The sequence below is a fragment of the Scyliorhinus torazame genome, chromosome 11 (genome assembly GCF_047496885.1).
Source record: "Scyliorhinus torazame isolate Kashiwa2021f chromosome 11, sScyTor2.1, whole genome shotgun sequence".
NCBI classification, from domain to species: Eukaryota; Metazoa; Chordata; class Chondrichthyes; order Carcharhiniformes; family Scyliorhinidae; genus Scyliorhinus; species Scyliorhinus torazame.
Window position 1 is genome coordinate 158861988 of NC_092717.1, and position 22170 is coordinate 158884157.

The 22170-nt window shown below is 45.4% G+C and overlaps 1 protein-coding gene across 1 annotated transcript in view; it reads left to right on the forward strand.

The window, feature by feature from the left end:
• LOC140385602 (uncharacterized) overlaps positions 1 to 22170 on the forward strand; it is an 82513-nt gene that overhangs the window by 37879 nt on the left and 22464 nt on the right. Inside the window, exons 16-19 of the mRNA XM_072467919.1 lie at positions 1097 to 1186; positions 10926 to 11040; positions 12218 to 12336; positions 21822 to 21935. Coding sequence (XP_072324020.1) covers positions 1097 to 1186; positions 10926 to 11040; positions 12218 to 12336; positions 21822 to 21935 — 438 coding nt within the window. The remainder of the gene's footprint in view (positions 1 to 1096; positions 1187 to 10925; positions 11041 to 12217; positions 12337 to 21821; positions 21936 to 22170) is intronic.

Consider the following 22170-nt stretch of genomic DNA (forward strand, 5'->3'; position numbering starts at 1 on the left):
GTTGGTAGATTATTTGGTCGATTTATAATATCTAGATACTTTATTCCATTATGATGTACTGGGAAATCATCAGGGTGAATGCTTAATTTATTCCTCTCTGGTCTAGGCTGTGGTGGCACGGTAGCACAGTGGTTAGCACTATTGATTCAGCGCCAGGGTCCCGGGTTCGATTCCCGCTTGGGTCACTGTCTATGCGGAGTCTGCATGTTCTCCCTGTGTCTGTGTGGGTTTCCTCCGGGTACTGCGGCTTCCTCCCACAGGTCCCGAAAGACGTGCTTGATAGGTGAATTGGACATTCTGAATTCTTCGTCTGTACCCGAACTGGCGCCGGAGTGTGGCGACTGGGGGATTTTCACAGTAACTTCATTGCAATGTTAATGTAAGCCTACTTGTGACAATAATAAAGATTATTATTAGAAGCTGTTAAGAGTTACCCCAGTTTTTATTGGCTGAGTTCATCGAATCAGGTGCAAACTAGGAACCTTTCCTTCTAGTTTATGGGACTCTGTACACAATTTATCCACTGAGCTCAGCGGAACCACACTTCTCTAATGAAATGTATTGTTTATTTGCCTCACATTCCCAGGCACCTCCATTTTAAATTTCATAAGATTCCACTATTCCTACAAGACTGTAGACTCTAGAGTTAGGGACAGTGCAGATTTAATTGTGAGTGCAACTAACTCTGAGTCATATCATGCACAGCTGCAGTTTTGCAACTCATGGTTACAAAATGACAGTTTAAAAAAAATGTGTGATTGTGTTGCATCTTTTTCAATCAATTTATTTACAAGATTAGCTACACTGGTTCTTTAATACCAAGAGTTTGTATTTGAATTGGTCCATGATCTCTCTATCAAATCTGTGGAGGTTGACATGACATTAATCATTGTGGCTTCAAATGATGAACTACTGTGTAGATAGGCAGGCATGTCCTTGAATAATGGATGTGGATCACAGTTCTTGACTTCTTTGTGGTTGAGTCAAAATTATTTAACCAAATTTGGGACACAAATGGATTAGTAACTTTATAACAATAAACTTTGTTTTATTTGGAACATGGTTTCTGTGCTAAATGTTACATTGTTTCTTTCAGTGTTCCTTTGGACTGTTGCATGAGATGGATAGATTGAGAATGGATTGCCCTTCTTGTAAAAAAAGCACATGCTTCCAGTGCAAGATTCCGGTAAGTAATCTATTGGACTGGAAAATTCTTCATGTTTGGGTGATCTTCATTCCCCAGAATGCCCTGGTCGGGTAATACCAACATCCTGAGCCAGGGCTCTACATATTGCCCAGCCCGATCAGGGTGAGTGCATGAAACCCCTGGGTTTTGCAAGTCCCGCAAAATGTTTTTTTGGCCTTTCCTCGGGACGACCACGCAGGCTCTCCACAGGAGGATGCTATCCTCTACACTAAACTCCTCTTGCTCAATTGCGAATGCTCGCAGTTCTTCTGGAAGTTTCCCTTGTAGTCCCCCATGTCGGACGGCGTGGTTTTGACTCCTCTTGAGTCCATGCATAAATTTGTGAGGCCATGACAGGAAACACAACTTGGTTTGCTACTGGCGGAGTCAGGGGAGCGTATAGGAAGTGGAAGTCAGCGTACGCAATCTGCTCGCCTGGGTGATTGCATTTGTATTCTGCCAACTGCAAAGCCCATTGCTGGGCTATTGGCGGTATCCTTTTATCTACTTCGAAAAGGCAGAGTAAGGGCTTGTCGTCCATGATTATTGTGAAATGGCATCCATAGACGTATTGGTGAACTGCAAAGATCACGGACAGTCCTTCCTTTTCTATTTGAGTCTAGTGGCACTCTGCATCAGCCAAGGTTCGTGATGCGTAGGCTATTGGCCACTCTGTCCACCGATGGATCAACACTATCCCGATGCCATATGGGGAGGCATCACACAAGAGGATTAGTGGTTTTGACGGGTCATAATGCTTTAGTAGCCAGTAGGATAATAGCTGCCATTTTACTCAGACAAATGCCTCTTTTTGTGGCGCCTTTTATGACCATTTTTGGTGCTTCTTTAGGAGCGCATGTAGAGGTACCAGTATGGTTGCCAGATTTGGGATAAATTCTCCATTATAATTAGCGAGCCTTAGTTCTGTCATGTTCTTGGGCTTTGTGGCCAGCTTGATGGCTCGGTCTTTCTCTTCTACCAGGCGCAACCTGCCTTTGACAACCCGGTATCCCAGGTGTATGACTTATTTTGCCTGGAAGACATGCCTGCCTCTTTTCAGGCAGACACCTACTTCCAAGAATCTACAAAGGACTTCTTCTAAGTTCTCCAGGTGTTCGGAATCATAGAATTTGCAGGCCATTTGGCCCATCAAGCCTGCACCAGCCCTTGGAAAGAGCACCCTACTTACACCTACACCTCCACCCTATCAAGGTAACCCAGTAACCTCACCTACCCATTTGCACACTCAGGGCAATTCAGCACGGCCAATCCACCTAACCTGCACGCCTTTGGGCAGTGGGAGGAAACCGGAGCACCCGGAGGAAACCCACGCAGACAAGGGGAGAAAGTGCAAGCTCCACACACACAGTAACCCGAGGCCGGAATTGAACCTGTGACCATGGAGCTGTGAGGCAGCAGTGCTAACCACTGCCACCGAACCTGCTTCTCGGAGGCTCCTGTAATATGCACGACATCCAGGTATACAACCACCCTGGAGAGCCCTTGAAGAAGGCCTTCCATTACCACCTCAAAAGTTTCACATGTGGACGACACCCCAGGTGGGAGCCTGGTGTAGTTGTACAATCCCCTGTGGATGTTAGTGGTTATGTATTTTCTAGATGCCCTGCCCAACTCCAACTGGAGATATGCATGGCTCATGTCCAGCTTTGTGAAAGAATGGTCCTCAACCAGCTTTGCATATAGGTCTTCCATTCTTAGCATGGGGTACCTATCCAAATGGGAGGCACTGTTGACCGTCATTTTATAGTCTTCAGCCAGACCACTGGTGATGCCCACTCTGCGAATTGGACCAGCCGTATAATCCCCAAGTTCTCTTGGCGGCTTTGCTCGCCGACCGCCTTTGACAGTAGGGCGTATGGGACTGGACGGGCATTGAAATACATTGGTTGGGCATCTGGGTCAATGTAAATTTTAGCCTTGGCCCCCTTTATCCTCCCTAGGCTTTCCTGGGAGACTTTGGGGCATTTTCTCAGGACCTCATACAATTCGTCTGTATCCTTTCTAAAGATCTGTTGCCATCTAAGCAGAGTCTCTGTAACCAGTCACAGCCCAGATGCTGCGTTCGGGTCCCTGCACCACTATTAGTTGCAGTCAAACTACTGTCCTTGGGTAACCGGGATCATCGTAGTCCCAGTAATTGTCAGTGGTTCACCGGTATATGTTGCCAATCGTGTCTTGGTATCCAAAGAGTGGCCATTTACTTGGAGGGTTATCTTAATTGGGGCTACTTTAGGTGTCGTAATGCAATCATCTTAATTGGGCTGTGAAATATGTAGAGCCCTGGCTCAGGTTGCTTGTGCTTCCCGACCAGGGGGATGCTGTTATGGGCGAGGTGTTTTCAGAACCTCAAAATGTATCATGAAGTTCAACCAACCTCCCCCTTTAATGTATTTGTTGCTTTTCCTAGCACACGGCTTGTTCCCTAGGTGTTGGATTACAATTATGGACACGTGGGTTTTTAAACACAAAACACTGTTTATTCCATGAACTCAACTTAACATCTTAAATAAACATTGGATCTCTTAACACCCCTTACTTCATAGATAACTCAGAAAATATTGCAACAGTAAATAATGCCTCAAAATGTTCCTTCAAACTTCCAAGAGACTTAACACCTTTAAACAGAATCACATCAGGTTAAAGGCTTTACTATTATGAGTTTAAATCACCCAAATGAACCAGAGATAGTCTTTCCTGGCAGAGATCACAGCTTTCCAGCTCACTGCAAAACACAGACACTTCCCAAGCTCTTTTCCTCCAAACTGCAGCTCTCTGGAAACACACAGACACACACAAGCTCTTTTCCAAACTGAAACTTCAAAATGGCTGACCTGAACTCAGCTCCACCCACTCTCTGACATCACTGTTTTCTTAAAGGTACATTGCTTAAACATCCATGTCTCAAAGGTGCTCACACTTGACAACGCGTTCGTTGGCGATTCTGGTGCCCGACAGTTCCTGCGTCTGCAAGTGTAGCACTGTTGGAGTCCACTTCCTTGTCTTCAAGGGAGATGTCTCGTTGGGCTGTGGTGGTTCTTGGCCAATGTGTCTGACCACGACATTGCTCAGGTGGCAACTGGGTCCCATAGGCCTCTTGGGGGGGCATTACTCACCAGACAGCGCGATGTACATCGTCATCCATGGAACCCTGGAATCCCTGGGCTTCCTTTTCTGCATTGTCACGTGAACGGGAAAGTTCTATGGCCTTTTTTATATCCAAGGGCGGTTCTGCCAACAGTTTCCATTGAGTCACCATGCTATTAATGCCACACACTAGGCGGTCTTGCAACATCTACAAGCGGGATGGACCGAGTAGGTAAGCTGAAAGCTGGGGCTTGGCAGGCAGTCAGGCGTATAACCTTTTGCTGGTCATCTGGTCTAGTACCATTCGTCTGGAAGAAATACTGCATCTGTCCTGTACAATGGGTCCAATGTTCCACACTTGCATCAAAGGCCACAAGCCTGCCAAAAAGTGGCATATTAAACATTTTGCCAACCTTGCTCTCGGTTCAGGCGCCCAGATTCGCAGCCATCGATTTTCCTCATCGCCAGATTAAAAAGTCGGGAGACCCGAGAAGGAGATTCAAAATGGTAGTTTATTTTAAGCCAAATGAAAAGGCTGCAATGCGACATACAGCATATAGGTCCCAGCCAGGACGACTGATCCTGCCGGTCCCATTCTGGGCAGCTTTTAAGGCTTGTTTCCATGAGCCCCAGCTGATGGACCTTTGCCCATTAGCGGAGAAGCTCGTATTCCATGGGGAGATCAATTGGGTTGTCCCTTTGTGACTCGTGAGGGTTATTACATACACTATTTAACTGAATAATGCAGGATCAGAGGGACCTGAGGGTGCATACACCTTTGATGGAGACTGGATGTATTGTCAGAGTTGTTAGCAAAGCACTTGGGTTTCATAAATAGAGGCATTGGCCTGGATTTTTGCCTGTGTAGTGGCTGCGGGTTATGGAGACGGGCTGAACTGAAGAACTACCTGAGTGCTCTGACATTGTTGAAGTTTTAAAATATAATAAAACAGAAAACAGCCCTCATGGCCCCACGTATTCCTCATTCCCTATCCATGCAGCATGGTTTTGTGAAGGGGAGGTTGTGTCTCAGTAACTTGATAGAGTTTTTCGAGGAGGTCACAATGATGATTGATGCAGGTAGGGCAGTGGATGTTATCTATATGGACTTCAGTAAGGCCTTTGACAATGTCCCTCATGGTAGACTAGTACAAAAGGTGAAGTCACACGGGATCAGGGGTGAGCTGGCAAGGTGGATACAGAACTGGCTAGGTCATAGAAGGCAGAGAGTTGCAATGGAAGGATGCTTTTCTAATTGGAGGGCTGTGACCAGTGGTGTTCCACAGGGATCTGTGCTGGGACCTTTGCTCTTTGTAGTATATATAAATGATTTGGAGGAAAATGTAACTGGTCTGATTAGTAAGTTTGCAGACGACACAAAGGTTGGTGGAATTGCAGATAGCGATGAGGACTGTCAGAGGATACAGCAGGATTTAGATTGTTTGGAGACTTGGGCGGAGCGATGGTAGATGGAGTTTAATCCGGACAAATGTGAGGTAATGCATTTTGAAAGGTCTAATGCAGGTAGGGAATATACAGTGAATGGTAGAACCCTCAAGAGTATTGAAAGTCAGAGAGATCTAGGAGTACAGGTCCACAGGTCAATGAAAGGGGCAACACAGGTGGAGAAGGTAGTCAAGAAGGCATACGGCATGCTTGCCTTCATTGGCCGGGGCATTGAGTATAAGAATTGGCAAGTCATGTTGCAGCTGTATAGAACCTTAGTTAGGCCACACTTGAGTATAGTGTTCAATTCTGGTCGCCACCCTACCAGAAGGATGTGGAGGCTTTAGAGAGGGTGCAGAAGAGATTTACCAGAATGTTGCCTGGTATGGAGGGCATTAGCTATGAGGAGTGGTTGAATAAACTCGGTTTGTTCTCACTGGAACGAAGGAGGTTGAGGGGCGACCTGATAGAGGTCTACAAAATTATGAGGGGCATAGACAGAATGGATAGTCAGAGGCTTTTTCCCAGGGTAGAGGGGTCAATTACTAGGGGGCATAGGTTTAAGGTGAGAGGGGCAAGGTTTAGAGTAGATGTACGAGGCAAGTTTTTACACAGAGGGTAGTGGGTGTCTGGAACTCGCTGCCGGAGGAGGTGGTGGAAGCAGGGACGATAGTGACATTTAAGGGGCATCTTGACAAATACATGAATAGGATGGGAATAGAGGGATATGGACCCAGGAAGTGTAGAAGATTGTAGTTTAGTCAGGCAGCACGGTCAGCACGGGCTTGGAGGGCCGAAGGGCCTGTTCCTGTGCTGTACATTTCTTTGTTCTTTGTATGCCAACCTATGCCCCTCTGTCCACCCCCACGGTCCATCATTCCCTCCATGAAGACTCATGTTTCCTCATACCCTCCATGCCAACCTATGCCCAACCCATTCCCTCCAACCTTTTCCCTTGTACCGTACCATGCTAACTCACCCAGTATCGACCATGGGCAGACATCAGGAGCCATGCTGAGATGAAACAATATAAATTCAAAGAGTCTATTGCTGAAATTTGGAGCCAAAGAATTTCTTCGCATCATTTTGAGCGAGTTTGGCAGGGTGTTTCCTGCTGGCTTTGTGGGTGAGATTCACACCGGTATTCACCCACACTTTCTTTTGTGCCTTGGGGAGTTTCTCCCCGATCCAGCCCATACTTAAATTTTTTCAGCAATGAGGAGCTGAATGCGTCAGCGAGACCGGCCCCTCGGAGATTTGGCTACCGCTTTGAAAGAGTGCCCCGATCTCGAAGTGAGCTTGGGTGTCCACCGCCCCCCACCCACAGACAGTGTCACCCTACGCTCATGAGGGCAATGCACACACCCCCAAGTGAGCTCCCCCCTTCAAGCCCCCCCTATCAGGACCCCTACCCTTCACTTCCCCAACCTTTTATGAGGCCCCTTCATACCCGCCCTCTTCCCCCCTCCCCATGCCCTTCATCCACTGCTCATGTCCCCTTGCATAGGCATAGTCCCCCTCTGGGCTCAACCCTTGGCAGTGCCATGCTAGCACCCCAATACTGCCACCTGGGCACCCTGGCTGTGTCACGATGGCAGCCTAAGGTGCCAGTCTGGCAGTACCAAGATGCCCGGTTGCCAGAGGGAGAGCCAGGGTGCCACCCTGCCCTAACCCCGATCACCCATGGGTCTCCAATAGCCTGGGGTACACCTCAGGTGCTTTTACACCTGGCCCACGTTTGTGTGGACAAGGAGTAAACGGCGCATGGTGTAGGCTTCACTGGGGCAGCCATTAGCTCCCGGGTGTGAGGAGAATCCAGAGCATGCGTATTTAAGTGAGCTCAATGGCTCATTTAATTGGGCGAGATCCAGGTCACGACGTTTCATGAGACATCTCAAGCATCGCGAATCTCGCAAGATGTATCTCGCCGTGACACCAAGTTAGGTGTGGAGTGGCCGGTAAACTGCGGCCATTTTTTTTTTTTAGAAACTCATTGTTAAAAAACTCAATGACTACATTTTCCGTTCTTCCACTACCCTTCTTCTTAAACCCTTACAAGAACAAATATTTCATTTAATGTATAATCTCTAAATTGTTGGAGCTGTGGGCTGACAAATCCCTGGCTCCTGATCAACTTGATCCTAGGGTCTTAAAAGAAGTGCCAAGTGAGATAGCTGATGCATTGGTTTTAATTTTCCAAAACTCCCTAAATTCAGAGAAGACTCCGTTAGATTGGAAGATAGCAAATTACTCAAAAAGGAAAACGCAGACGGAAAGAGTTAGATTTTTTCTTCTGTCTCCCTCTGACTGTTTGGAGGTCGATAGTTCTGATTTGATTGATATTTTTTGTCACATGTACTGAAGTATAGTGAAAAGTATTTTTCTGTGGCCAAAAGGATGTACATAGTCCATACATAGTAGTCAAAAGAATAATCGACAGAGTACAATGACAAATGTGACATCAACAAATACTGATTGGTTACAGTGAGGAACAAGGGCCAAACAAGCAATACATGAGCAAGAGCAGCATAGGCGTTGTGAATAGTGTTCTTACAGGGAACAAATCAGTCCGAGGGAGAGTCGTTGAGTCTTGTAGCTGTGGGGAAGAAGCTGTTCCTATGTCTGGATTGATGGAGGAGCGGTTTCAAGACCTGTGTATTGAGTCAGCATCCACGTGGGGTTATTCCCTGTGGCTCAGCTCAGTACAGAGAGGAACAAACACGACAACCTGGACAAGATGGCTTATTTAATCAAGCTTGTTATGTGTACACGTAGAACAGACTGGACATCTGCCAAGACTGTTCTGCCGAACAAAGACCCAAACACAGTACTTATACAAGGTACAAAAATCAATAGCCCACCCCATTTGGACTAGATCCAATCCCTGAAGCTGCTACTTTTAAACTTATCCAATAGAATTACAAGCAGTGTTTAAACTTCACCCAATAGAATCGCAAGCAGCGCATGATTGATCCTCATCCTGAAAGCTGTGTACAATCCCAGCAGCCTATGCTGGCTGTTTGTGAGAAACAGAACACAACCAGCACCCTGGATTGTTTCACAAAGACAAGGGGCGGGATTCTCCGATCCCCCGCTGGGTCCGAGAATCGCCGGGGGTCGGCGTGAATCCCGCCGCAGCCGTCCTCCGAATTCTCCGGCCCCCCAAAAATCGCCCCAGCGTGAATCGTGCCGCCCGCCTCGGAGAATGGCGGGGACCGGCTTGACACAATGGGCCCCGGGGCTGCGTGAATTCTCCGGGCCGCGATGGGCCGAAGTCCCGCCCGTTTCACAAGGGTCCCGCCGGCGTAAATCAAGGTTGGTCCCTACCAGCGGGACCCAGCTCCGTGGGCGACTTCCAGGGTCCTCGGGGGGTGCCCCCACGGTGGCCTGGCCCGCGATCGGGGCCCACCGATCCGCGTCTGGGCCTCTGCTGTGGGGGCACTCTATTCCTCCGCGTCAGCCTTGTACCGATCCGCGATGGCCGACGCGTAGATGAACCCCCCTGCACATGCGCGGGGATGATGCCAGCAGACACTGGCCCTCCCGCGCTTGCGCAAACTCGTGCCGGCCAGCGGATGCCATTTGGTGCTGGTTGGCGTGGCGCCAAGCCCCTTCCCACCGGCGCGGCGCAAATCACTCCGGCGCCGTCCTAGCCCCGAAGTCCTAGCCCCCTTTGGGGCGGCTGGACGCCGGAGTGGTTCCCGCCAGGATTTGCACCGAATCCCGCCCAAGATGTCAGAGGTAATGTTCTCTAGGTCAAGTTATCTATCCTGAATCCCATTTAATTACTTATTATGTCCTAAAAATACATTTTTGATGGTTAATAATGATTACTCAGTCCTGTAATTCATCTCAATCCTTAATAAAATAACTTATGTAAAACTACTCTAGTGGCACGCTAACTATTCAGTTTTAAGAGGTATCATTGCTGAACCCCCCCTTCATTGATGTGCGGGTATTCAGACTTCTGTATATTCTCCCTGATGGAAGGGTCTTGAAGAGGGCAAAGCCTGGGTGTGAGGGGGTCTCTGAAAATGCTGTCTGCCTTCCTGAGGCAGCAGGAGGTGTAGACAGAATCAATGGGCGGATGGCAAGCTTGTGTGATGCATTGGGCTGAGTTCACCGCACTCTGCAGTTTCTTGCGATCTTGGGCTCGGGTTGCCATACCAAGCTGTGATGCAGCCGGATAGGATGCTCTCTATGGCACATCTGTAGAAGTTTGTGAGAGTCGATGCAGACATGCTGAATTTCTTTAGCTTCCGTAGGAAGTAGAGACATTGTTGGGCTTTCTTGACTGTTGCATCAACGTGAGTGGACCAGGACAGACTATTGGTGATGGTGACCCTCAGGAGCTTAAAGCTATCGACCATCTCCACTTCGGAGCCATTGATGTAGAGTGGTTGGGGTGGGGGGGGGGGGGGGGGGGGGGTCGTGCTATGCGTCCTGAAGTCGATGATCAGTTCTTTGGTCTTTCCAACATTTAGAGAGAGGTCGTTTTTGGCACACCTTGCAGCCAAGTGATCTATCTCCCTTCTGTAGTCTGGTTCTTCATTGTTTGAGATACGACCCACCACAGTCGTATCATCCGCAGACGTATAGATCGAATTGGAGTTAAATCTTGCCAGACAGTTGTGTGTGTATAGGAAGTTCAGCAGGATACAATAGTATACTCCCAATAGTGTGGTTATTCCATTTTTGTTCTTCCTTTCAATCTTTATGACCTTGTTTGATGACTCTTACTGCAGATCATCCCTACTCAAAGCCGTAATTGTTTCTTCAATGAATATTGTGACTTCCCCACTCATTTTTGTATTTCCCCCCCTCTATCCTGTCTGACTGCCCTATAACCAGGAATGTTTAATTGTCATTCCTGACCTCCTTTAAGCCATATTGCAGTATTACCCATGACATCATACAACTTTTAGTGTCTATCTGTGCCTTCAGCGCATTGCCTTATTCACAAGAGTCCTCCCATTGAGATAAACACCATTAAGCTTTGCCAAGCATCTTAGTCTATTTCCTCACTTACGTGCCCTCTGTCTTCCACACTTGCTGACTAATTTTCTATCTTTGCAGCTTCACTTCTCTCACTTCTGAATCTACACTCAGGTTCTCATCCCCCAGTCAAGCTAGTTTAAATTCTCCCTAACATCACGAGCAATAACGTTTCATTTTTTTTTTTCCTCAGTGGGAGCAACAGCATGAAGGAATCAGCTGTGAAAAGTTTAAGTTGTGGAAGGAGCAGAATAATTCTGAGCTTCAGGCAAACAAATTAAACATCTACCTCCGCAAGAATGGAATTGGTAATTAATTATACTTAACAGCAACTGAGATTATAGGTGAACTTATTCTTTTAATATGCCAGTGACAACTGTTGTCATCAGGTTGTGCCTTTATTTTATGGGCTACCAACAAAATTGCTCTTCAGACAGAATTTTATTGTTTAAGAATTTCATTTGTATAAGAATAAGGGTACAACAATGATGTCATGATGGGTCAATCTTTGCTATTCGATTAACTTTTAAAATTGGCCATTGGGGAATGTTTTAAATTGTCATTTTTCAAAAGTTTATTCTATTCCCACAATGAATGCTGAGTGTAGGACATCAGAAGATACAAGACAAATGTAGATGTACTTTTTAAATGAGGAATTAGTTTGGAAAAGACTATACTCAATACAGACTGTTTAAAATACGAGCATGAATAGAAGGGAAAAGGGGATCATTGCAAGTGTTAGGATTTTTATAATTTATTTCCATTAACTAATAAATCATTTTGTGACAGTTGTTTTCATTATTGTAATAACATTTGTTTCAGTCTTGTTCAGTGTGTGAGCTGAAAACTTGCATGAAACTATTGGCCATAAAGTCAGGGATTTTCCTAGACAGTTGCTTATTTGAAGGCTAAAATCATTGTTGGAATACCAAAGTAATGAGATAATTTCCCGATACAAATAGCTTTTGAGTTTCCTCTATAGAATAAATTGGGCACGATTTTACAGCCACGCTGCGCCCGAAAAGCAGCTTGACGCAGCATGGCCAATAGAAGCCGCAGACTCCGCTCCTGGGATCTGCCGCCCATTGTGTGCAGAATTACTTTTTAGGAAATCTGCATATGAAAGTGAGACAGCTAGTGCTGTGCAGATTCCCGAGGTACCCGAGGCATGGGATCTATCTCCTTTGCCTTCGGAGACATCGGTTGAGTGCCGTTCAGTACTGGTCACCAGAAACGGGGACCAGACGGAATGGCACTCGTGGGGTCTCCCAGGGGATTGGAGGCCTCCAGGTGCATGCTGTTTGGGAAGGGTGGTACCCTGGCACTGCCACCTGGGTGCCAGCCTGGCACCAATCTGTGTGGTGGAAGATATCTGTTTTCTTGAGTTAATGACATATATATATATATCATATAAATAGTATAGACATTTTTGACCAGTCTTGTGGGTCCTTGCTTTCTCTAATTATACATTTGTGTCTGCTGTAGAGTGCCCTAATTGCAGAGTTCGATTTGACCTGTCCAGAGGAGGCTGCATTCATTTTAATTGTACAGAATGTCATTATAACTTCTGTGGTGGCTGCAAGAGGCCATTTAAATTAGGATCGGTAAGTTGTTTCCAGATCCTTGAATGCCCTTTCATTCACAAAATATATCTGTGTTTTATTTTTCCTTTTTCTTTTCACTGTAATGTAAAAGTAACTTTTTCAGGACCAAAATCAATTTACTTGATTATTGATCAGCGTGACATCGAGTTGGGCAATCATATTTGAAGACTTCTCTTTAATTTAAGAACATTTGGTGGTTAAGTACCGCACAACTCCTGTTGTCACATTCTTCTCCCTTTTATCTCTTATTTTCTTCCCTGAAAAATTGTCTTTCACCATCCCCTACTAAAGGTTAACCAGCACCCTTCTCTTGGTTTGCTGTAAAAACTTTAAGTACTTATTTAAAGCTTTTCAAAAGGTCCCACAATGATCTCATCGTTTCCTCCTTTTACCTCTTGGAGACTCAGCTCAGTACCTGAAATTAATCGGGATGTTAATGTTGATTCCCAAATTTCTTTCTCCGTCAGTCTGGCCTCAATAAAAGTTGAGATGGATTCGCACGTAAAAAGAAGTTATTTATTTAGCTTGCAAGCTTGATTCATCTTACAGAAACATAAGAGACATCCAGTTTCCTATATCCCAGAAAGCGAATGAACAAAGAAACAAAGGGATCTCTGCAAATCAATTCAAATGGTATCAAGTTTTACATACTCGACGCCCATAGGTCAGCCTATATCCCTCCTGACCTGTTTGATCTATTCTGATTGGCTCACTTCCAATCCCTTTCTCTGGCCCCTATCAATGCAGCATCACTCTCATAGACACACCTCTTCCTGCTTTTTCCATGCGGTCTCAAATCAATTTGTCCCTAACTGCCAGAATCAAAGTGGCTTATTTCTACATTACATTAACTAGTATCTCTAAAGTAACTATTTTATATCACATTCGTCATTCCCTCCTTTTATCATTCCATGATAACCGAACTATCCAATCCATAGCTACGGTTCCTCATCTAAAAGATCCGTCGCTGCATTTCCAATTCCTGTCTTAGCCCCCCTTCACCTGCTTCACCCTCATGGGTTTTAACAGTTAAATTTTTTTTGGGGGGGTTAAATTTTACCCATCACACATTTAAGGATGGCCAGGCCCACAAAGATGCAGCCGATAGCTACCACTAGATACATGGCCATATTTATCAACCAGTCCTTCCATCCTCCAAATCCCCAGTTACCCCAAGAGCCAGGATCCTGCATCCCGTCCAAGTGATCCCGTATGCGATCCATAAATTTAGTGATGTTAGCGGTCAAGTCCTGAACTCCCATGATACAGTTGCCCTGTACTATGGCGCATACCCCACCCTCACGGGCCAGAAGATAGTCAAGAGCATACCGGTTCTGCATTGCAAACAACCGTAGCTGAGACAATTCTTTGGTTATTGCCCCGAGGGCTCCCAAGGTTTACTACCCGGGTTTTCCTCAGTTTGGCCTTTAACTAACTTAAGTGTATCTCCCGGTAACCTACGTTCTAGCTGTACTTCCTTCTCATACGCCCCGTCCTCTCTCTAGTCCCTTTCTCTTTCTCATAGCCTCTTCCTACACTCTTCTGACAGCCTGATTTTACCTTTATTGTACCACTCTTAACACATCCAAAATCAAATTTACATGTATTCCAAAAACAAGGCAATGTCCATATAATGTTCCCTTCCCATCGCCGGGACCGGTGCAACTGCTTCATGACTCCTGCATTCTCCTTAACTTTGATGACCTTCCATGAGTCGATACCATGTCCTCGTATATGGGGCAGCGAAGAACATCACCTTTGCATAGGTGATGTATCCTTGTAGATTGGTTGGGGCTACACAGATACATAATATTCCCCTTTTCCATGTCCATCGCCAATAACACGCTAAGCGAAGTGAGGCCAAATATCAGACAGACGATGCGTAACCACTCCATCATGCTCCACACCTGTAAAATAGCACTGGAGAAGGGAGGCAGGTTAGTATCCGACCTTTTACAGTAGTGGAGATGGACTCAATTTACAGTGATGTAGGTGGACCCAAGCACTTCGCCCCTCCACTTTAACTGCTGTGGGGGTGGTAAGGAGAACTTGGAAGGGCCCGTCCCATCGCGGCTCCGACCCCTTCCTAGTCCAAGTTTTGACCATGACATAACTACCGGGCTGGACTGAAAGTGAGCTAGGTACTGGGGGCGATGGCTGGTGAGCCGCGCGGACCTGGCCATGGAGTTCCTTGAGCACTTGCGTGAGGGCTAGAACATAGGCGGTCATTTCTTCAGTCATCTGATGAAACTGAACCAGTCTGGGAACCTGCAGGCTCCAGGGAGTTCTAAGAGGCCTGCCATAAAGAATCTCGGCGGGAGAGAGCCGGGCCGGTCCCGCAGGTGTAACCCGCAGCTGAAAGAGGGCAACGGGGAGCAACTTAAGCCATGTCAGTCCCGTGTCTGCTCTTAATTTAGCCAATTTAGTTTTGAGGGTCTGATTGTGTATCTCAACCAACCCGGCCGCCTGCGGTCTGTAAGCACAGTGTAACTGCTGGCGTATGCCCAACTGGGAGCAAAACTCCTTGTTAATTTGTCCAATAAAATGAGGCCCATTATCAGAACTTAACTGAGCTGGTATACCGTACCGGGGAATGATTTCCCTCATCAAGACTTTAACCACAGTAGCAGCTTTATTATCGATAGTCGGATACGCCTCGACCCATCTGCTGAACACATCCACAATGACCAAAACATATTTGTAACATTGACACCTTTCCAACTCAATGTAATCCATTTGGAGCGTCTCAAAGGGACCACTGGGCAACGGGGTTTGCCCCTTTCCACAAGGGATACCTTTTCCGGTGTTATATTGCTGACAAATCAAACACCGATTACTGATACTTTGGGCCAACTCCTGCATTTTAGGGTGCCACCAAGTGTCCAGCAACAAATCACTAGTCCCTCGAGCCCCACAATGAGTTGCAAAGTGTACACATTCAATGACCCATAAAGCCAGCACATCAGACATACAAGTCTGATGTGCAGGCGTGGTCCATAAAGAGGAAACAGAATCATATGTACAACCTAACCGTTTCCACATTTGTTTATCACTCTCAGGAGCGTCCTCCTGTAACCCTATGACGTCTTGGATGGTTGGCATTGACTTGTCAGAAGCAGACATATTTATAGTAGATCGTTTAGTCTGACTTAACATCTTAGGCACCATCACTTGCTGAATTTGCGCGGCTGTTCGCGCTGCACAATCTGCTCGTTCATTACCAACGTCAACTGGGGTTGTACCATTCGTGTGGGCAGCGCATTTAATAACGGAAATCTGCGCGGGCATAAGGAGGGCCTGCAGTAGGTCATTAACTAAACCCCGGTGGGATATTTGACCACACATAATCATGTCAGGTTGTTCTGACGAAATGTCACTCAAATCGCCCCTTATTGTGGTAGTTTCCTGAATCAAGGCTAAACATTCTTGACCAGGCGCGTCCTCATGGACAGGGGGACCGCTAAGAAAACAGGCTGGATTGATAGTGGTACAGTATTTAAATGTCAGACGTGGATTGTTCAAAAGGTATATCTCATACCTATTCTGACGAGCTGCGGTAAGATGCTGACCATTCGCCCCATATCCCTGGCATGGTACTGGTCATGGACCTGACGTGTAATATGAGGGCTTACCGAAGCTGACTGTGGCCATAAATGTGGTGATATTGTAACAAAATCGGCTGTACCTTCTTTTCCCGTGACTGTGGCTGTAACCTTGACTGGCCATTCGGTCTCAAGTAATGGCCGGTATTTGTCCTCCAACTCCCTGTTTCGTCCAGTTCTGTCATAGGCCAGGGTAACGTGATGCAGTGACTGTTCAACGTCTAACGTCCACCACTGGGGGGTGATAGAAATATAGCACTGTTGTCTCATCCTCCTCTTCGCTGATCCACCCACCCAAAGTCACTATATTGGGGCTCCTGCTGGTAAACTACCATTTCTGCCGCTTGTTGGGGTCGCAGATCATCCTTTTTCATTACATACTCAGTCTTAACCTTTGTAACTGAGCCTCCTTCTTGGCCTACACCCTCCTTCCAGTAAAATCTGACTGCCCTTACCATCTGGGAAGGGTCGTTCTCTGTCCAATTCATGTTATTACATTTCACAGCAGTAACCACAGAAGGTGGTAGGCAATGCATTAACATAGCACAGTATTGAGGGGAATTCTGACCATTTTGATACAGCAAATCGCCTGACTGCCCCCGGTAGATTTCATTAAAACGCTCCAGAAATTCCTCTGGCTCCTCAGTCTTCCTAGGTTTTAGGTCTAAGATAACAGAAAGATTTATGGGCCTTTGAAATGTGCTATTCAACGCATTCAAGATCTGTGTCCTTCTTTTCTCTATTTGCTCTTTTTTTTTAACTTAAAAATGTTTGAAAATTCAAATTGAATTACTGCAACTTGCAAGCTTAGCTCTGATCTCAACTCAGAACTAAATTTACAATTTGCTTAACACAAACTTGTATAACATTTACAACTTAATTATTTCTTTATCTTAACAATTTTTCTTTTAACAAGTTTTTTTCTTTTACATACACATAAGTATTAGCAAAATCAACTATCATCTCCAGATTGACACTTTTTAAAATGGTGTCCATGATCTTCTTTCAGTTTCTATTAATCTCCAGATAAAATGAGATAAACCTTATTTCAAGTAAGTAAAATTTAAGATTCTGGCAATTTCAATCAATTGCTTTCGAAAATAATAACTTTTATCAAAGAGGTGGAGAAACCCACTGGTTTCCTTTAATTAATTCAAAACGTAACTTTGCTGGTGTTCACTGACTCAAAGGAAAGGTATCCGATTACACTACAGGCTGCTGCTGTTATCTCAAAGCCTGAGTGAGAAGCACTGTCTGTTTTCAACTTCGCCTGCTGCTGTTAACCCTTTGAGAGACTTCTGCTTCAACCAATATGCAGCATTCCTCACAATCTCAACTAGACCTCGGAACTGCGTTTTTCGCCAATACAGTCCAAAGAGACAATTTTAGCTTAATCAACTATATATTTAAAACACTCACACATAGAGTTGAACCATCTTCAGATTTAAAAACAGTTATACTGGACTGAACCTTCATTACTGAAGTCACATCAGCCCCTGAACCCATATAATAGACTGAACCTTCATTACTGAAGTCACATCAGCCCCTGAACCCATATAATAGACTGAACCTTCATTACTGAAGTCACATCAGCCCCTGAACCCATATAATAGACTGAACCTTCATTACTGAAGTCACATCAGCCTCTGAACCCTTATACTTGGAATTGAATCATCATTTGAGATGTCCCATCAACCCAAAACCCTAACCCAAGCCGAAACAACAATATGAAATCCCATCAATTAAATTGCTAATCCCCAGACTGACCTGTGATTTCGTCGAGGCGGTCTTTCTGTGCCAACCGCGAGTGACCAGACTAATCAGACGATAAGAAGAGGGGAACAATCAATGCGCGGTCGTTTTCCAGTTCTACATTGAGGGCCCTCGTTCCCCATCCTCCTGTTCATAATCAGTCTAATTCTGATTTCGCAGTTGGATCAGGATCGCCCTGAGAAATCCCGGTTTTCGGCACCAAATGTTGATTCCCAAATTTCTTTCTCCGTCAGTCTGGCCTCAATAAAAGTTGAGATGGATTCGCACGTAAAAAGAAGTTATTTATTTAGCTTGCAAGCTTGATTCATCTTACAGAAACATAAGAGACATCCAGTTTCCTATATCCCAGAAAGCGAATGAACAAAGAAATAAAGGGATCTCTGCAAATCAATTCAAATGGTATCAAGTTTCACATACTCGACGCCCATAGGTCAGCCTATATCCCTCCTGACCTGTTTGATCTATTCTGATTGGCTCACTTCCAATCCCTTTCTCTGGCCCCTATCAATGCAGCATCACTCTCATAGACACACCTCTTCCTGCTTTTTCCATGCGGTCTCAAATCCCTTTGTCCCTAACTGCCAGAATCAAAGTGGCTTATTTCTACATTACATTAACTAGTAGCTCTAAAGTAACTATTTTATATCACATTCGTCATTAACAACTCATTACGCTCTTCGCTTTATATCTCAAAATTTTTATTTGCAAATCCTTAAGCTAATTCCAGATCCAGGAGGCTATCACATTCTGAGCTTTTTTTGGCCAATTTCCCATGAGCAGCATTTGGGGTAAAAAAAAACGGTCCTTTTTAAAAGTAGCTTTTCGAAGACAAATGTATTAACATGAGTTTTTTCACCTAAAGTAGGCAACAGCTAATTAAAATCTTATTGAGCTAAACTTTGATTTTGTTTGCCTATGGATTGTAAATAAATAATTCCTTAGTCTATTTCACAATCCAGGGGCGTCATTCTCCGACCCCCCCGCCGGGTCGGAGAATGGCCGTTGGCCGCCGTGAATCCCGCCCCCGCCGAAGTCTCCGCTACCGGAGATTGGGCGGGGGCGGGAATCGGGCCGCGCTGGTTGGCGGGACCACCCGCTCAATTCTCCGGCCCGTATGGGCCAATGTCCCGCCCAGAAATTGCCTGTCCCGCCGGCGTAAATCAAACCTGGTATTTACCGGCGGGACCAGGCAGCGTGGGCGGGCTCCGGGGTCCTGGGGGGGGCGCGGGGCGATCTGGCCCTGGGGGGTGCCCCCACGGTGGCCTGGCCCGCGATCGGGTCCCACCGATCCGCGGGCGGGCCTGTGCCGTGTGGGCACTCTTTCCCTTCCGCCTCCGCCACGGCCTCCACCATGGCGGAGGCGGGAGAGACTCTCCCCACTGCGCATGCGCGGGAAACTGTCGGCGCACGCTGACGCTCCCGCGCATGCGCCGGGAAACTGTCAGCGGCCGCTGATGCTCCCACGCATGCGCCGCATTTCCACGCCAGCTGGCGGGGCAACAAACGCCATTTCCGCCAGCTGGCGGGGCGGAAATCCCTCTGGCGTCGGCCTAGCCCCTCAATGTTGGGGCTAGGCCGCCAAAGATGCGGAGCAGTCCGCACCTTTGGGCCGGCGCGATGCCCGTCTGATTGGCGCCGTTTTTGGCGCCAGTCGGCGGACATCACGCCGTTCGTGGAGAATTTCGCCCCTTGTGTTGGTAAACCTCTGCACCTTTTTGGCTGTGGACACTTGAGTGTGAGAGGGGTGGGGAGGAGGAGGAGGAGGACCACCTTGTGAACGTGGGCCTGGGCAAACTTCTCATACACAGGTCCAGGCAGCAGACGTTCGAATGGTACTCCGGACTGACTGCCTCCTCCTCTACCATGGCTACATTCGGGGCTGCGTGACCCTACAGAGAGAGCAGACGGTGTCTGTTGGCAACATCAAGGTCTTTCATATCCGATGGGCTCTCTGGGGACTGGGTGTTTTATTGACCCCTTTAATCAGATTTTGGTTTGATGTTTGAAGCTTCCTTTGTGATTTATTTTTGTTTAATGCAGTATTCCTTTAAGGGGTTGCTCTTTTCATTTGTCCCTCAGTTTGTTTAATTGGTTTAACCAAAATGGTATAAAAACAAGGATAAGGACAGTCAATCGGGTCCAACAAGGTTGTGATTCCAGTCAGCTCTAACGAGAAAATTGCTAAGATCAACTTTGACTTGGCTGGGGGTTAGCATGCGGATGATTGTGTTATATGAGATAACTCGTGTATGGGGAAGCAGAGCATGTTATCTTGAATTGGCGCACAAATATATTTTACACTGATTTAACTAAGTAAACCTGATCATGACTGCACATTTATATGTTGTAGTGCAACAAAGCAGGTCTCCAAGAGAAGCATGCTTGTAAAAGATAAGATTCCCCAGTTCAGATCATAAAGGGTTACTATTGCCGCACCCTTAAGTTACAATTTTGTATGGTTAGATAAGGGACAGTACAGGCACACACCTAAACATAAGACATTCAGACTGTTTACAGTGTTTTCCATAGATGCATCCAGAAGAATATCTGAGGCAAGATCCCCAAAATTGTAACAATGGCTATTTCACTCAAGTTCATCCATCCAAACCCCTAAAGCTCTCATCCCCCATTGTAACATCCAGTTGGCTCTTAATTGATTGTAAGGTTTTTTGCTTTCACTTTCTATCTGGGTATCTATTCCATTTATTGATCACCCTTTAAAGTCTTCTTCATATCTTTAGTAAACTTTTGTCAGTTTACCAATCCAACTCGCAATTTATTATCAGGTAATTTTCCACACTTAGCTTTTTCATTTGTTTACAGTCTTCGAAACCTCTAAGAGCAGACACCTTCTTTTCGGGGTGAAAAGCCCTAACTTCATCAGACTTTCCTCTCAACTTATTTATGTTTGAATCTAGGAAGGCTCCTCATGGCTCAAATTGTATGATCTCCAGCACTAAAATGTATTTTTGTTTTGGTGACTAGAATTGGGCACATTACTCAATATTTGATCTGATCAGAGCATCATATGATTTGATCTCAATTTCTGTTGTACTGTTGTACTGTTTAACATTCTTTTGACTTTATTGAGTGCAATTCTCCATTTAGCAGGCATTTTGAGCAAGAAATCTGCCAAGACCCCAAAGTCTCTTTCAACTTTTACAAGTTGCCCAGCACTTCACTTCCATTTTAATCATTATTTCCTTTTGTTTTGTTAACTGACATATTTTGTCCAACTCGCTTTATAATTTTGGAACTGATTCCACAACCCGATTTAATTTGGTTTTATCTGCAAATTCAACCATATTGCTTTGAACATCTAATTCTAAATCATCGTAGTGGTCTCAACACTGATCCCTGGGGTTCCCCCATTCAGTACTGCCTTGCTCCAACATAGCTCCTCTAACAAGTACCTAATGTTTTCTAATGTTCACTAGGTTACCTAGTCTGTTCCGAAGATTTGCCTTGAATTGCCACAATTTTCTGTTTGACGAGATTCTACGTGAAAGTTAGTTCAATGCCCTTTGGAAGTCTGGGAATTATCTTTGGCTAGGTGATCTCTATTTTTGAATAGTATATTTTTTGTGCCTTCTTTAGGGGATACCTGGAGACGAGGTAATGATTCATACTATTTACTATCTCATGCTCATTCTCTGTTTTATATCTATTTGTATCTTTTGGGTTTTGCCTATTCTCTGACTGTCTAGCTATTGATGTATTGAAATAATTTCTTGCAATTTTGTAAGAAAAGTGCAACAATGCTTTTTTTCTTGGTTTCCCTTTTACCCTCTGGTTATGCTTCAAACATGTTTCTACATATTTTACTATTTTCTGCAATGAATACCCAACCCCCTTTTTCTCTCTGGGACTTGTAGAGGTTATATTACCTCTAAATTTCACTTTTCTGACTTATTCATTAATTAAACAATACATTAAATTAAATAATACTTCAGGTTGAGTCAGGTTGCACATCAGCCATTATCTTTGTTCCTATGTCCCGTGTTGTTGTATCTCATGTTCCTCTGTGTACTTTGTCAATAGTCATAGTCAGGAGAAACTGATGGCTTCATATATTTATCCAAGCATTTTAAATGCATTTGATTGCAACAGGCTTGTGCATTCATGAGTAGCTGCCATACTAAGGGTTTGCACGCACATCATCCCCGGGACTGTTTCTATCACCTCAGAGACTGGAGTGTGGAACGGCTGCAGCAACTGTTACACGTGAGTCATAGCTAATGTCTTGGTGCTCTACTCCCTAGAGTAATTTCAAATTATTCAACAAAGAGGAACATTATCATGGCGAGAGGACTTTCAATACAAATTACTCCTTGATTGCCAACCCTGCACCCTTCCCCCCAAGGCCGCCATTAGTTATAGTGGATAACATGAAGAAAACCTCACTGGTAGGAGCAGTAACCGAATTGTGCCAGACCAGCTGATAATCTCGGAAGGTCCC